Consider the following 14154-nt stretch of genomic DNA (forward strand, 5'->3'; position numbering starts at 1 on the left):
CAGTAATATTAAACCATATATTGGAGATGGGGCCTCCGTGATTGGTCCTCATTGCTCCTCCTAAAAAAGCTCTTTGCTCATGGGCTGCAGGGTTGCATCCGTTCAGCCTTCCATTCTCTGGGGAACAAATTATCTTTCCTTTCCCAAAGGATACAGCAAGTCAGTTCTCAAAAATAATTGCCTCTGGCGGCACAGGCAGAGCATCTCCGCAGCCATCTCGGAACAGCGCAGGAAGAAGGCGGGGCCGATTCAAAGGCAGCCGGCTTGGTGAACACCCAGGGACCTTGCTATGGCGGCGACAGGCGTCCCCAGCCGCCTCCTGCTGTTACGGGGGAGACGGCGGGGAGGCTTCCTCCTCTTGCCGAGCGTAAGAAATACCTCTCAGAACTGCAGCCGGAGCAGTTGCCCCAGCAACGGCAGCAGGTAGGAAATGCGAAGGGCTGGATGGTATTCAGGGAACACTAAGCCTTCCCCTGATCTAGGCTGCAAACCGAGCAATGCTCAGAGGCTGTGTCCTTGCGCTACTCGAGCGGGAGGGAAAGCAGGAAGGACTAAAGGAACCGAAGGATGTAACTCAGTTGCAGGCTTTTCTCCAGCCATGAAGGTGTGACTGGAGGTTCGACCCGGTAGGGAACCGTGCGCCTGAGAGCCTCTGGAACGGAAACGCCGGGGAACCAGCGTGCGTCTTATGCACGAAACGCGTGCTTCGCTCCAAAAGGCCCAAGAGAGACCTTTTGCATCGGCTTCAAGGAGAGTCACAGGTCGTGAGCAACGAGCAGCCCAGGTGCAGCTTTGTATTTTTAGGACTATTTATTTCCTCGCTATGCAGCTCATTAAGCCATGTAAATCCCTAATCTGTAGCAGAAGAGGTGAAGAAACGTGACAACGGGGACTTGTTAGTGACGACGTCATTGCATCTTCTTTCTTATGTCAAATGTATAGGTACCTCAACTTGTCATGAGAAAGATATTTCAGTGGTGGATAGTAAGAAGTCCAATTTCTTATGTACCCTGCTTTTGTAACCAATCTCCTTCATTTGTATGTTAGATCTACTGTGTGTTTTATTGTTTTAAATTCATCCTGGTGATATTGCTGTTAGTTGGAGAATTTTTCTTTTTTGGGGGGAAGGGTGGATTATCTAAAGGAAAATGCAATCAGGATATTTGATTTGTCCATGACTGTAGTTTTATAAATGAGCACCCCCAATAGATAGCACTCCCTTTGGATCGAATGAGAGTGCTTAATGTCATTTAAAGACATGTGAACTTTGAAAAATTGAGGTAGATCAGGGGTGTCAAACTTGCAACGTCACGTGACGTGTTGTGACGTATCGTGACTTTTTTGCCATTGCCGACAATGGGGTGGGCGCAGTTTCGCTATGATGCATCCGACCCATGGGCTGACAGTTGATGGTCAGATATTATTTTCTGTCAGGACTGGAATACAAGATAGTACTTGACTTTTGGTCACAACTGAGCTTAAAATTTCCATAGCTAAGCAAGATAATTAAGTGAAATTTGCCTCATTTTATGACCTTTCTTGCCACAGTTGTTAAGTGAATAACTGCAATTATTAACTTAGTAACACAGATTTTAAGTGATCCTACCTTCCCCTTTGACTTTGCTTGTCAAGAGGTTGCAAAAGGTGATCACATGACACAGAGACACTGCAGCTGTCATAAATAAATGCCAGTTGCCAAGTTTTTGAATTTTGTCATGTGACCACAGAGATGCTGAACTGTTCATAAGTGTGAAAAACGGTCACTTTTTTCAGTGCCATTGTAACTTCAGTCAATGGTTATAAGTCGAGACTACCTATAACGGTAAGCATCATCATTAACAGTTTACTATTACTCTTATGGAGGAGGTAATTGATTATTCTATTATAACAGGAATGAAGATTTTCAAAGCCACCCTATGGTTTATTTTTCTTTTTAAAGACATATAAAAAAAATTGGTCAGTCTTGACATTCCTGTTTTATTGCTCAAATCAGGTAGCAAACAAAGCAGAAAAGGATATTGGTTTACATATCAACCTTAGGACTGTGCTGCATTGCATTTAAGGAAATATTTGCAATCTATCCACAAGTGGGTTTGTGATCTTGGCTTTTCTTGACACAATGTGGAATTCCAGGTTCAGATGTGACATCAGAGCTATCTCTGTGTAATAGATAATTGGCTAATTGGGGAAGAGCAAATACTGCATAGATCTTAACTGCATGAGTTAAGCTGATTGATTTATCATTGTATAGATCGGTTTATCTATCAAGACCATTCAGAATTTTAGCATCATCAATAAGCAGTTTGCTGACACCTTCTGTTTAAGTGTTCCAGCTTTGCTCCTCATTCACCTTCTAATAAGAAAATATCTGAAACTGTGTCCACCCACCCATCCATTTCACTTCCATTTGTAAACTGTTCGGGGAAAACAAGTCAGGATTGTATAATTTGTCCAGCTTTTGCTGGGAGTAGAATCCAAAGAGAAGAGAGAGAAATATATACTGTTCCTCAGAAGAATTCTTTCCTTATGATATTTAAAGAAGGCCATTATGAATAAATGCAATTATTTTTTCAGATATTTAGCAGAATAAAATTGTGGTATTTATGTTTGAATAGCTTTGGGTCAGCTTTTTAATGAAACTGAGGGATCTAATATGCTGCATTTATTTGGCAGGTAATAATTATACCAAGGAGCCATTTGAGATTATTCTACATGTCTTTGGATGTCTGTGTTTTTATTATTACATATAGTGTATTTTAATCATGTTTGTATTAAGTGTTAAAATTGTTTTGGAAAAATGATATGCCATAAAATAAAGAAAGAATGTGGCTTGAAAATATTGTATATTCAGCTATATTAAAACCCTGATTGGCCTCTCATTTAGACAATTTAGACCACAGGTCTGCAACCCACGGCTCCGGAGCCGCATGCGGCTCTTTCAGCCGTCTCCTGCGGCTCCCAGTCCTCTGACATGTGCAGTCCAAAAAAAAAAGTGGGACTAAAAAAGTTCAGCCAATCAAATATGCAGGGTAGGTGCATATCTCGCCTTGGCTCCACTCTTCAGTCAAACCCTGTTCTGTGCATGCGCGCATGTACGCGCATGTGCACACATTTTTTGCGGCTCCCAGTTTTTCCTTTTGTGAGGGAACCGGTTCCGAGTGGCTCTTTCACTGTTTCAGGTTGCTGATCCCTGATTTAGACCAAGACCAAAAAACCCAATTTTTATGCTAAAAATATAAATTCACACTTTAAAGCTGCAGAAGCGATAACAATTTAAATTTCCATTCCCCCCCCCCTTTTAATACATACCAGGTATGTCTTTTGTGAGTGGAGGGGAGTATGGGAACTGAAGATGGGCTCCAGCACAAGCCCAAAAGCTTGGAAAAATAAACCTTTGGTCCAGATGACCAACTCAGATTGGAGCTCTCACACAGATGATTGCTATGTATTGTGTGGCTTTTATGTTTAATTCATATGCACATGGCCACAAATATCTGGGATAAAAAAGAGCCACTGAGATCTCTCTAGCATAATAGGTGTGCTAGAGGGCAATTTGTGTCATTGTTATCCAGATAAGATAGCAGCACTATTTTGAAGAGGAAGGGTAAAAATAAGACAAATAAGAAAGCCAGGTTGAAGTTCAGATTCAGCCTTACAAGTTCACTGGATGAGCTTAGAGTTGTCATTTTCTAGCCCAATCTGTCTCACAAGGTGAACGTGGGCAGTGGTGGGATTCAAATAATTTAACAACCGTTTCTCTGCTCTAATGACTGTTTTTGTTATTAAAAAACAATATACTGAAAGGTAGTTTATTATTTCACGCATTTAATACTTAAATAAGAACAATAAAAGAGGCACACAAAAATTTTCAGAACTATGCAAATCAAAGAGCTAAAAATATATTGTTATAAGAAAGATTTTTAAAATATTAATGAAAAAATATTAAATAATATCTGACAAAAACAATAAAACTGTTATTTAAGATATTTCCATATTGCTTCTTAATTGGCATCCTCACTTGCAATTTTCTTCGTTTTTATCTAAGCATCATCGGCTGTGTGATTTATCATTAACTATCTTTTTTTCATTGTAAGAGTAGGATTCCTTTTGAGGTAGGCCGATTAGACTTAATAGTCATTGTGTTTGATATATTAGAAACAGGCGACTTCTCAGAACATATTATGTTCATCTTTGAAAAAACCCTTTCACCTTCTGCTGCTTATTATATTAAAACACTAAACTAAGGTTTGATATACATGAAATTGAAATTCTGCTATTTAAATTTAAATCATAGGTCATGGTATAAAGTAGGAAAGCCCATTCTGCTACAAAGAACTACATTAGAGTTGAATGCATGAAATCACAGAACTCTTTAAGAGCTTTCCTGCTCATCATTAGTTGCGCTCTGTATAGCTAGACAGGAAAAAATTCCAGAGCCACAACCCCAGCTAATACTATGAAGGGCCTACTCCTGAAATTACCTATGACAGTGATGGCGAACCTTTTAGAGACCGAGTGCCCAAACCGCAACCCAAAACCCACTTATTTATCGCAAAGTGCCAAGGCATTGTGATGCTCTCAGGGGGGGCAGGGAGGCCCCTCTGAGTGCCGCCTCTGGCTTGCAAAAGCAGGGGTGCAAAAACAGCTGCCACGGTGCTGCGGGGTGCAGATATAAGGCCCTGCACCACGCAAAAACAGGGCAGGGCTAGTGAGTATCACACAGGCACTAGCCCCGCCCCATTTGCAGTGTGTGCATGCTCGCGGCCCCTTGCGTACATGCACACATGTAAAATGCTTCCCCCCTCCCTTCCAGTCCACCAATTGACAATGGTTGGTGAACTCTGCTCTACCACCTCTACTCGAGCTTGCTATTTGGCTGCTTTGCCTCCTTTGTGCTGGGCGGGGCTCCTGCTCCAGGTGGCGATGGCAGCCTGATGGACCTGCTGCTGGCAGCAGTGGCACGCATGCCAACAGAGAGGGCTCTGAGTGCCACCTCTAGCACGCATGCCATAGGTTCGCCACCACTGACCTATGAGAAGCACCATCTACCATGTTTTCCCCCAAATAAGCCTGTGTCTTATATTTATTTTGGGGCCAAAGGACCAATTAGGCTTATTTTGGGGGGATGTCTTACTATTTTCCTGACACCTGCCTTGCGGCGGCGGTACCAACAGCTTCATCCAGGACCCATGTGACTGCTGCCACACTTCTTCTATGTTGTGCCAGTGCCGCTGCCGCAAAGTAGGTGGGGAGGAGCTGCCTATGCACCCCACAACCGCTTACCATGCTGAAGGGTCCCCATAGCCAAGCCTTCCACGTCCCAACATCTGTCGTGCCTTGCCTGTTCGGTAGTGGTGCTCCCACTTTCTCCTTCCTCCACCTCCTTCGAACAGCCCTTCACTCCCGTTGCTTTTTTAGTCCTGGATCTCGGTTTGTCTGGAGCCTGTGCAGAGGGTCTTTGGAAACGAAGCTCCACAGCAATCAGGTGGGGTGGGAATGATTCCCTTCACTTTGGGACCAGCTCTGAAATGGCCAGACTAGCACGCATTCATGTGCTTCCAATCCCTTGCTTGCTGCAATCTGACTTTGCAGCAAGCAAGGGGGTTGGAGGCATGTGAATGCACACTAGTCTGGCATCTCAAAAAACCCAGATTGTGTCCCCACTCCTGGATTTTTGCTGCCAGACTTTAACTTTCTTTAAAGTTTACTTGATGCACAATGGGAAGGATCCACGTTTTGCATCAAGTAAACTTTAAAGAAAGTTAAACATTCTGGCTGCGAAAATACAGGAGCAGGTAAAAGAAAAACCCAGTCTCATGTATTGTGAAGGATTTTCACTGCCAGACTGGTTAACTTTCTTTAAAGTTTACTTGATGCAATGCGGATCCTTCCCATTTTAACAAACATAATTAACATATCACAAAAGCTAATTGATAAAATATGTAATTGTTTCAACTATATAGCATTGCTAATCTGTCTCTTGCTCTCTTACCATCCTACCCCTGTTCATTCTAGTTTAAATCCTATCTCAGTTTGGCCACTGATGAGCTGACCTGCAGCTCAGTCTATGTGTATTTGTTGAAGTGAGCTGCATTTCATAAAACCTTATGATTTTCAATAAAACATATTAGTCAGAAAATGTGCTACCAGACTTCTCCTGATTTTTGGTACCACGATACAGCTGATATGGGTCACCTCATGCAGGCCTGTTTTGAAATTTCTATTATGATGTCGTGCTAGGAAGACCTGTTCATTCTGGCTTAAAAAGCCCATACAGTTTACAGAGGGACTATTTGATAGCTTGTTCTTGAGTCTTTTTGCCAGTTGGAGCAGCTAAATAAATATGAAAACTCCTTCTGTTTTGGTGCGATAACTTAACTTTGGTGTATTCAGTAGATTCAGAGCTATTACAGCTTTCTGAGGCAGAATTTCCTATCAATCAGATCATCCAGTTAATGAAGATGAGTTATGGGACATGGCTGGGGAGAACCTGAGGCAAGTGTGCCTATGCTTATTGGTTTCTCTTTTCTCTTCTAGGAGCATCAGAGGGAGAAGAGATTCCATCTTCGGAATTCAGGTTTCTCTGCTTCCCCCATGCCCCTTAAACTCATTTACTTTATGAATCAAAGGGATGCTGTTAAGTAATAAATTTAGATAATAAAAGGTATTTTTCTGCAGATGCTTTCATTCATAATTTTTAGTTTCAATAAACATGATACTGCAGCTTCTCACTTTAGTATTTAATTTGTTTAGACAGAAATCTCTCCCTTGAAATAATTGTCCATAGCATTTGCATTTCACATTGCATTATAGACATAGCCAAAAACTCTCTTGATATGTAATTCATTTTGATTATATCAAGAGTAGCAAACCTATTAATAAATGTGTACATGTGAACATTCACGTTGTGATTTTCATGGAAGAGTATGTTTCTTCTATATTGCTTGATTACTTATGAAATATCTATAGAGGATTACATCCAGAAATATTCTTCCATCTGTACTGTATGTGAAGAGGGAATTAATCTCTTCAAAATGTACTGAAATGTATAAAAAAACCAGTAAAACTAAAACTGATAATGCTTGCAAAACTGAAAGATATTGGGTTTTCATACAAGTAAATTAGCTGAATATGTAACCTCCAGTGGTGGGATTCAGCCAGTTTGCACCAGTTTGCCAGAACCGGTAGCTAATTTTTGGTTGCCCAGGCCCAGAATGGACTTCTAGAAGCAGAAAAACCGGTTGTTCACATATTTGAATCCCACCATTGGTAACCTCTGTAGCAGTTGTATTCAGAATGCTACCACAATGCACATATTATTCTGGCAGCATTCTGAATAAGATTGCTATCTATCATCACCTTGCACATCGTTTTGGCTCCTGCAAGCAGTTATATTGCTTTCCATATGATGATATATAGACCCTGGCTGCTGGTCTCTGCATTCACAGCTGCAAATGTGAAGAGTTATCTCTTGCAGATATCTTGTAAACTATATTCTGAGGGTAAAATTGAGGGTGAAGAATCACTCAGTCTTTTTTAAAAGAAAGGCTGCAAAATAAATGTAATTAATTATATCAATTAATAATAGCTAAGATAGCATACATCATCAGAAAGATGTTTAAAATCATAACAATAGCAATTTTAAAATAAAAAGAACTAGGAAGCCACAGAATATTATGAAACAGAATCTGTACCCATGGGATATTTTAGTTTCAATGGTAATTATAAATGATTAGGACTGTTACATGTGGCAGATTTAAGTAGCATTTTATATATAGTTGGAAGTAAATATAATATAATTTAGAATTTTGATCTAAATCCTGATTAGGCTTTTTTAATGTGATGAAAATTTTAAATTAATTCGTCAATGAGAGGACCCAATAGAACAGAATATTCATAACCTGGTTGAATTGTGGAGTTCTTGGTGCTCTCTGAACTTTGTTGTTGTTTGCAGATGTTTCATTATCGAACAATATAGCGTTATCAGTGCTAATGAATCTGGGGTTTCCTCCGTATTTGTATAAGATGCTTGTCCTGGTAGTGTTGACGAGGTTATGGTTTTCTCCTTGGTGGTTCCTTAATTAGGGTATTGTTTTCTGCTTTTTAGCTGGGTAATAAGCAGGATTGATGTCCTGTCCAGCCTGGAGAGCATGCTACTGTATATAAAAGAAAGCGAACCACACATTGACTAGCACATGTTATCTAGTTGGGTAATAAAATACCTGCAAGCAAACAGCCAAGCTCAAAGAGTCCCAAGGACTTCCAGTCAGAGAAAGGTCTTGAAGTACTCCTTGCTTCCAAAGCCCATAATAAAATAAATAAGTCTCTATAGGGCTAGTAAATCATAATGTGGCTTAATTCTTTTAGATTTAGTGCCTACCGATTATGGAGTAATATTTGTGAACTTGGGTATTATGGTTTGTTCAGTAAATAATGATTAAACATCCTACCTTATTCATAATGAAATTAGTTTAGTTTAGTTCTGACATCCTCAAAATTAGATGGATCCTTTGCCCAGGGCTTCTGGACTCTTCTTTGCAATCTAGATTTTACCCAGAGGTTGCCTCTTAATCTTTTGCTCCTTTTGCAGAATGCTTCAATGGCACTCAGCCTCTTAGTCTTAGAACATGTTCTTCAGCCTTCTTCGTGCAGGTTTTTTTTTTAAACTGCATCACAAGGTCTAATCAGCAAGTGAGGCTTGAACCAATGTTATACCCTCTTCTTTAAGCACAAATACATTCTCTGCTTCACTTTCCTAATACTATCCCTCAGTATATCATCTCTACTACAATGGTAATAAACTGCTATTTCCAATTCACACACCCCCTTTCCTTTCCCTCCTACCTTTATTTTGTGGATACTATTAGAAGACAATAACTGCTAGAAATGTGTCAAATTATTTGTGACCATTATTTTCAAAGCATTTTATTGCTATGCTAATAATTTTATCTATGAAAAAGGACTCATCTCACTCAGAGATGTTGCATTAACCTATAGTTTGCTAGGCGCTCCTGAAACAGGCCAGAATGAAGGCCTAGCTGAATCCGAAAGTTTAAGGGGTAGGATCAGGCTAGAGGAATTTGCCATTCCAAAAATCTTGTTCCAATGTACAATTTAATATTGAATGAGCCTCTCCTCAAATATTACATGTTCACATGAATTGTCCAACAACTAAATGTGCTGCAATAAAACATACTTTATACGTTTTAAACTTGTGCTGTATTGTAATTTCCTTGGCTGTAAAAGTTTAGACAGATTCTCTTTAAAGTTTTCATTTTATCTCTTGTAGGAATGAAGCAACTATTATCTCAGGGAGAAGGCTGGCTGCACAAGTCTGTGAGGAAATACAAAGAGATATCAAATCATGGCTTACCCTTGGCCACAAGAGACCTCATCTCACTGTTGTTTTAGTAGGAGAAAACCCAGCTAGTCACACTTATGTAAAAAATAAAGTAAAAGCAGCTGCAGCAGTAGGTATGTTTTTTTTTTAATAGAGTTTGCATGTTGCCAACCCAGGCTGTTTTCATAATAGATACAATATTTTACTTGCGTATGATTTTATTTTTTTGAAGAATGAGGCTTTAATGCAGGGGTGTCAAACTGCCGGCCTGCGGGCCGGAGCGTCACGGAGAAACCGCGCCCATCCCATTGTCGGCAATGGGAAAAAGTTCCAATATGTCGCGCGACGTCACGTGATGTCGCGAGTTTCACATGTCTGCTTTAATGGATGTGGCAATGATGCAAGGCAGGAGAGCTGACACGCTTATTCAGGGACAATATTTTTGTATGGTTTGGGTGAGGCAGGACAAGATTAATATCAGCTTTCCCAAGAACAACAGACAGGAAACACGGCCCGATGAGCTAATTCTACTTTATTGTAAGGCTACATTAATAAAATCTTGCAAGTCTAAAACCTGTACCATCTCCTTTGCAACCTGAGAGTCCTTTCTGAGCCTCTTTTTCTGCGCATTATCTGTTTCCTAGACAGCATCTCTCTGCGGGTCTCATTCCTATATACCTTTACTGTATGAAGCCTATTTTATTATTTATGTATTTATTTATTTATTAATAACATTTATAGGCTGCTCATCTTACCTCAGGGTAACACTGGGTGGTTTACAATCATAAAAAAATCAAAACTGTATAAACTAAAAGCGTAAGTAAATCAATGCAAAAGCCAAGCACTATGGGCCCAATTAAAAATTGGGGAGAGCAGGAGCAGGATGGTGGGGGGGGAGAAGGTGAGATCTGTTGTTAATCGATCAACCACATTCATTGTGATTCTCCTCCACTGAAGCCCCAGGCTAACAAACAGAGCCAGGTCTTTAGGATCTTCCGGAAGGTCAGGAGGGTGGGGGCCAACCTCACACTGAGGAGTAAGATGTTCCACAGGGCAGGTGCAACCGCAGAGAAGGCTCTTCTGGACCCAGGCAGAATAATCAGGCTGACAGGACTTGCAGCATTCCTCCTCTGCCAGCTTGGGTGGGACGCGCCAATCCCAGGGGATGAGACGGTTTCTCAAGTAGCCTGACCCATTCACTGATGTCTAAATTCATATGTTTCTCAAAAAGGCACCCAATCAGGACCGCAATGATGCCAACATTTTGAAACACGTGTCATGACATCACGAGTCAAGCTGTTTCAATGTCACAGGCAAGTTTGTAAGGTGTACATTTTGTTGCTTGCCCCCCGGTTCCTCTTCCTTCAGGCTTCTAGAAAAACCATTTCTTTAATTTTCAGAAAATTGGGTTTCAGAAGAGATTCAACAGTTCCAGGCTGCCTGCATAGGTCCTAGATAATTAAGCAATGTATGATTTTTTTTTACCTGTTGTAGAAGCTTGAACAAAGATAAATAATAGTGCCATTAAATGTGGAAGTGCATAATTTGATTTGTGTAGCAAATCTTGCAAGAGACAAATGCAAACCATTGTTGCTAAGGATATTTCTTTTGTGTATTGTTTTAGGCATTTGTAGTGAAATAATACTGAGACCCAAGGAAATTTCTCAAGAAGAACTTTTAGATCTCACTGGCAAATTAAACAAGGATTCAAGAGTCAGTGGCATATTAGTCCAGTTACCTTTGCCAGGTAATGAATTCTGTTTCATATGGAGTCAGAAAGTGGAATGACTTGAGAATGTATGAGAAAAATGCAGTTAAACTAGTACCTCTGTTCTGGCACAAGAGAAAAGGTTTATCAGCGATCCATTTCCTTAGGTCATTGCTGTCTTTACTAGTATTTATTTTTCTAATGATTTTTTCTCTAAATATTTGTTATTTCTGTCACATTGCTTAATCCTTTATAAGCATAGCTAAAATCTGATTGCCAAATTGCCATATATTTTATCAGACATCCCTGCAGGTGGCAACAGATCAGTCCTGTCCTTTCCAATTTCCCCCCCAAAATTAGCAATAGCTCCAAGAGAAAGTTCATTTTAAATTGCCATGAATGAAGCTGAGAGAACTATAAAGAAGAAAGTCTTTCTGAGTATCTTTTATTTAAGGCTAAATAGGGCTTTCCTGGCAATAACCAGCATTTTTGGAAAGAAACTAGCAGCCAGTGTCTGTATTCTCTTAATAGAGAAATATTCTGAACTCTATTCTAAAGTCCAGACTGTCTGGCATAGATTCAAAAACAGCACCATGCAGAGTTAAGCCTAGAGGTTATCAGTGCTGACAGCTCTGCGCTAAAATCATCTTCCAGGAAAAGGACATCGTTGAAACATTGACTGAAACATTCACTAAAGGGCTGCCCTGGCCATTGCTGCAGCGTGGGAAAAGGACATATCTCTACTTGCTGTCTTGGGTTTGCAGTGCTTTTTTTGTAAAAGAAAAAGGTGCCGGAACTCACACATGTCATACAACCCGCCTTGCCTACCCTACAAGGTTCCATCCAAAAAAGGTGCCGGAACTCCGTTCTGAGCGTTCTATGAAAAAAAAGTCCTGTGGGTTTGTACAACCACATTCACAACAGGTAGATCTACTCTCTCCTGAAATTATGAAACCTCACAAAAACCACTTTCATTTTGCCTTGATTCTGTTTCAGCATATTAAATCCTTTATTCCTTTTCTTAAAATATGATTTTATTAAATTTCAGAAGCATGAATAAAAACTAAACAAGCAAGAAAAATAGAAAAGAAAGAACCAGACAAAAATCAAGAAAAAAGTGTGAAGAAAAGAAGAAAGGAAAAATTAAAGAGAAAAATAATGGCTTCCAACCTTCTTTGCTACAAATGTAGATAAAAGTCCAACACTTAGTCTAAAATTGGCAATTGTCTATATTGCTTCTGTAATCCTATATAATTCTAATAAATCCCAAAATCACAATTTCATTTTTCTCAGTTTTTTTTGCAAAAAGTCCAAAATTGGTTTCTAAGTTGAAATCAAACTGCTTTTCTTTTCTTTAATCAAAGCTGTCAATTTTGCCATTCTGCCAATTCCATCAGTCTAACAATCCATTCTTCTAGATATTGCAAATCCTTCACCTTCTTGCATATAGGATTCTTGCTGTGGTTATTGTATATGAAAGAGTTTTTCATTCCCAACTGCACATAGGCATTGGGAGAGCCACTTCATTATCAACAATTACCTGGTTGTGGTATAGGAAAATAATTTTAAGTGTCATCAATATATTGGTAATACCCAACTTCAAAATTCCTAATATCATATCATATAGTATCACATAGATATTGAAATGCACAGAATTGGAGACTGGATTTTATATCATGCAGTTGTCCATTTCGTAGAATCATAGGGCTGGGAGGGACCTGCGAAATAAGGCACCATCATATTCCATCCTGGATGGAAGGCTGCCCCAATCTTTTCTTGAAAACCTCCAGTGATATTGCAGGCTGCTCCATTGATTCAGTGGTCCTCACTGTCAGGAAATTTCTCCTTACTTCCAGGTTGGAGCTCTCTTTAAAAGCTCACACCCTTTACTACGTGTCCTGCTGTCAGGTGTTTTGGAGAATACATTGACCCTGTTTTCTCTGTGACAGCTCCTCACATACTGGTAGACAGCTTCTGTCATGTCATCTCTAATCCTTTCTTAGGCTAGTTCCCGTAACCATTCATCATCATACAGTTTAGCCTCTAGTCTCCTTATCCTCTTTATTGCTCCTCTTTGCAGTCTTTCTAGGACCTCAGCATCTTTTTTTATATATATCATAGTGACCAGAACTGGATACAGTGTTCCAAGTGTGATCTCACCAGTGCAATATAAAGTCTTACTATAATTTCTTGTGATCTTGATCCTATCCCTCTGTTGATACAACCAAAGACTGCATTAGATTTTTTTGACTGGTATAACACACTGCTGGCTTATACTTCAGTGATGGTCCACTAGGACACCAAATCCCTCTCACAGTTACTATTGTTGATCCAGGTACTGCTTATTCTGTACCTGTGTATTTGCCTAAAGATAGGAACTTACTTTTCTCACCTCAGTGGATCTTGTTGGAGATGGCCCAGTTCTCAAGTCTGTCGAGATCCTTCTGAATCGTTATCTTTCAAAGCATTGGCAATTCCCTCCAACTTGATATTGTCTGCAAGTGTTATGAGTTCCCCTTCTACCCTCTCATCTAGATGATTTGTGAAGATGTTGAAGACCGTTGGGCCCAAGACAGAACTTTGAGGTACTCCACTGCATGCTTTCCACCATATAGGTGGAATTTCATTGAGACTATAGGCTGGGTGCAGTTTGTAAGCCTACTACAAATCCATCTGGTGGTGGTACTGTCTATACCACATTGTTCTATCCCAGCAAGAAGTAGGATAGAGGTCTTCTTCATCAAATGTTTCAGTGAAATCCAAGCAAGCTATATCCACAGCACTTCCCTCATTCACTAATTTAATCACTTTATCAAAGAAAGCAGTGAGACTTGTCAGGCATGATATATTTTTAACAAACACATGTTGGTTTCTAGATGCTCACACATCTGCTGCTTGATTATCTTTTCCAGGTATTGATATCAAGCTGATTTTTCTGAAGTTTCCTGGATCCACTTTTTTCTCCCATCTTGAAGACGGGAACCATTCAGCTCTTTTCCAATCCTCTGGCAGTTTCCCTGCAGTCCAGAGCTGTGAAAAATTTTGTTCAGTGGTTCTAAAATCACATCTGTCAGGTCCTTCAGTACCCTGGGATGTAAACCATCTG

At 39.9% G+C, this 14154-nt stretch overlaps 1 protein-coding gene across 1 annotated transcript in view; it reads left to right on the forward strand.

Annotated features, from left to right (window-relative positions):
* Nucleotides 1–289: 289 nt before the first annotated feature.
* The window catches only part of MTHFD2L (methylenetetrahydrofolate dehydrogenase (NADP+ dependent) 2 like), a gene marked incomplete at both ends in the record, with an annotated part of 35893 nt that continues 22028 nt past the window's right edge, over nt 290–14154 (forward strand). Inside the window, 3 exons of the mRNA XM_081343927.1 lie at nt 290–423; nt 9290–9474; nt 10965–11087. Of these exons, the coding sequence (XP_081200053.1) occupies nt 290–423; nt 9290–9474; nt 10965–11087 (442 nt within the window). The remainder of the gene's footprint in view (nt 424–9289; nt 9475–10964; nt 11088–14154) is intronic.

The sequence above is a fragment of the Vipera berus genome (assembly GCF_964194415.1).
Source record: "Vipera berus genome assembly, chromosome: Z".
Lineage (NCBI taxonomy): Eukaryota > Metazoa > Chordata > Lepidosauria > Squamata > Viperidae > Vipera > Vipera berus.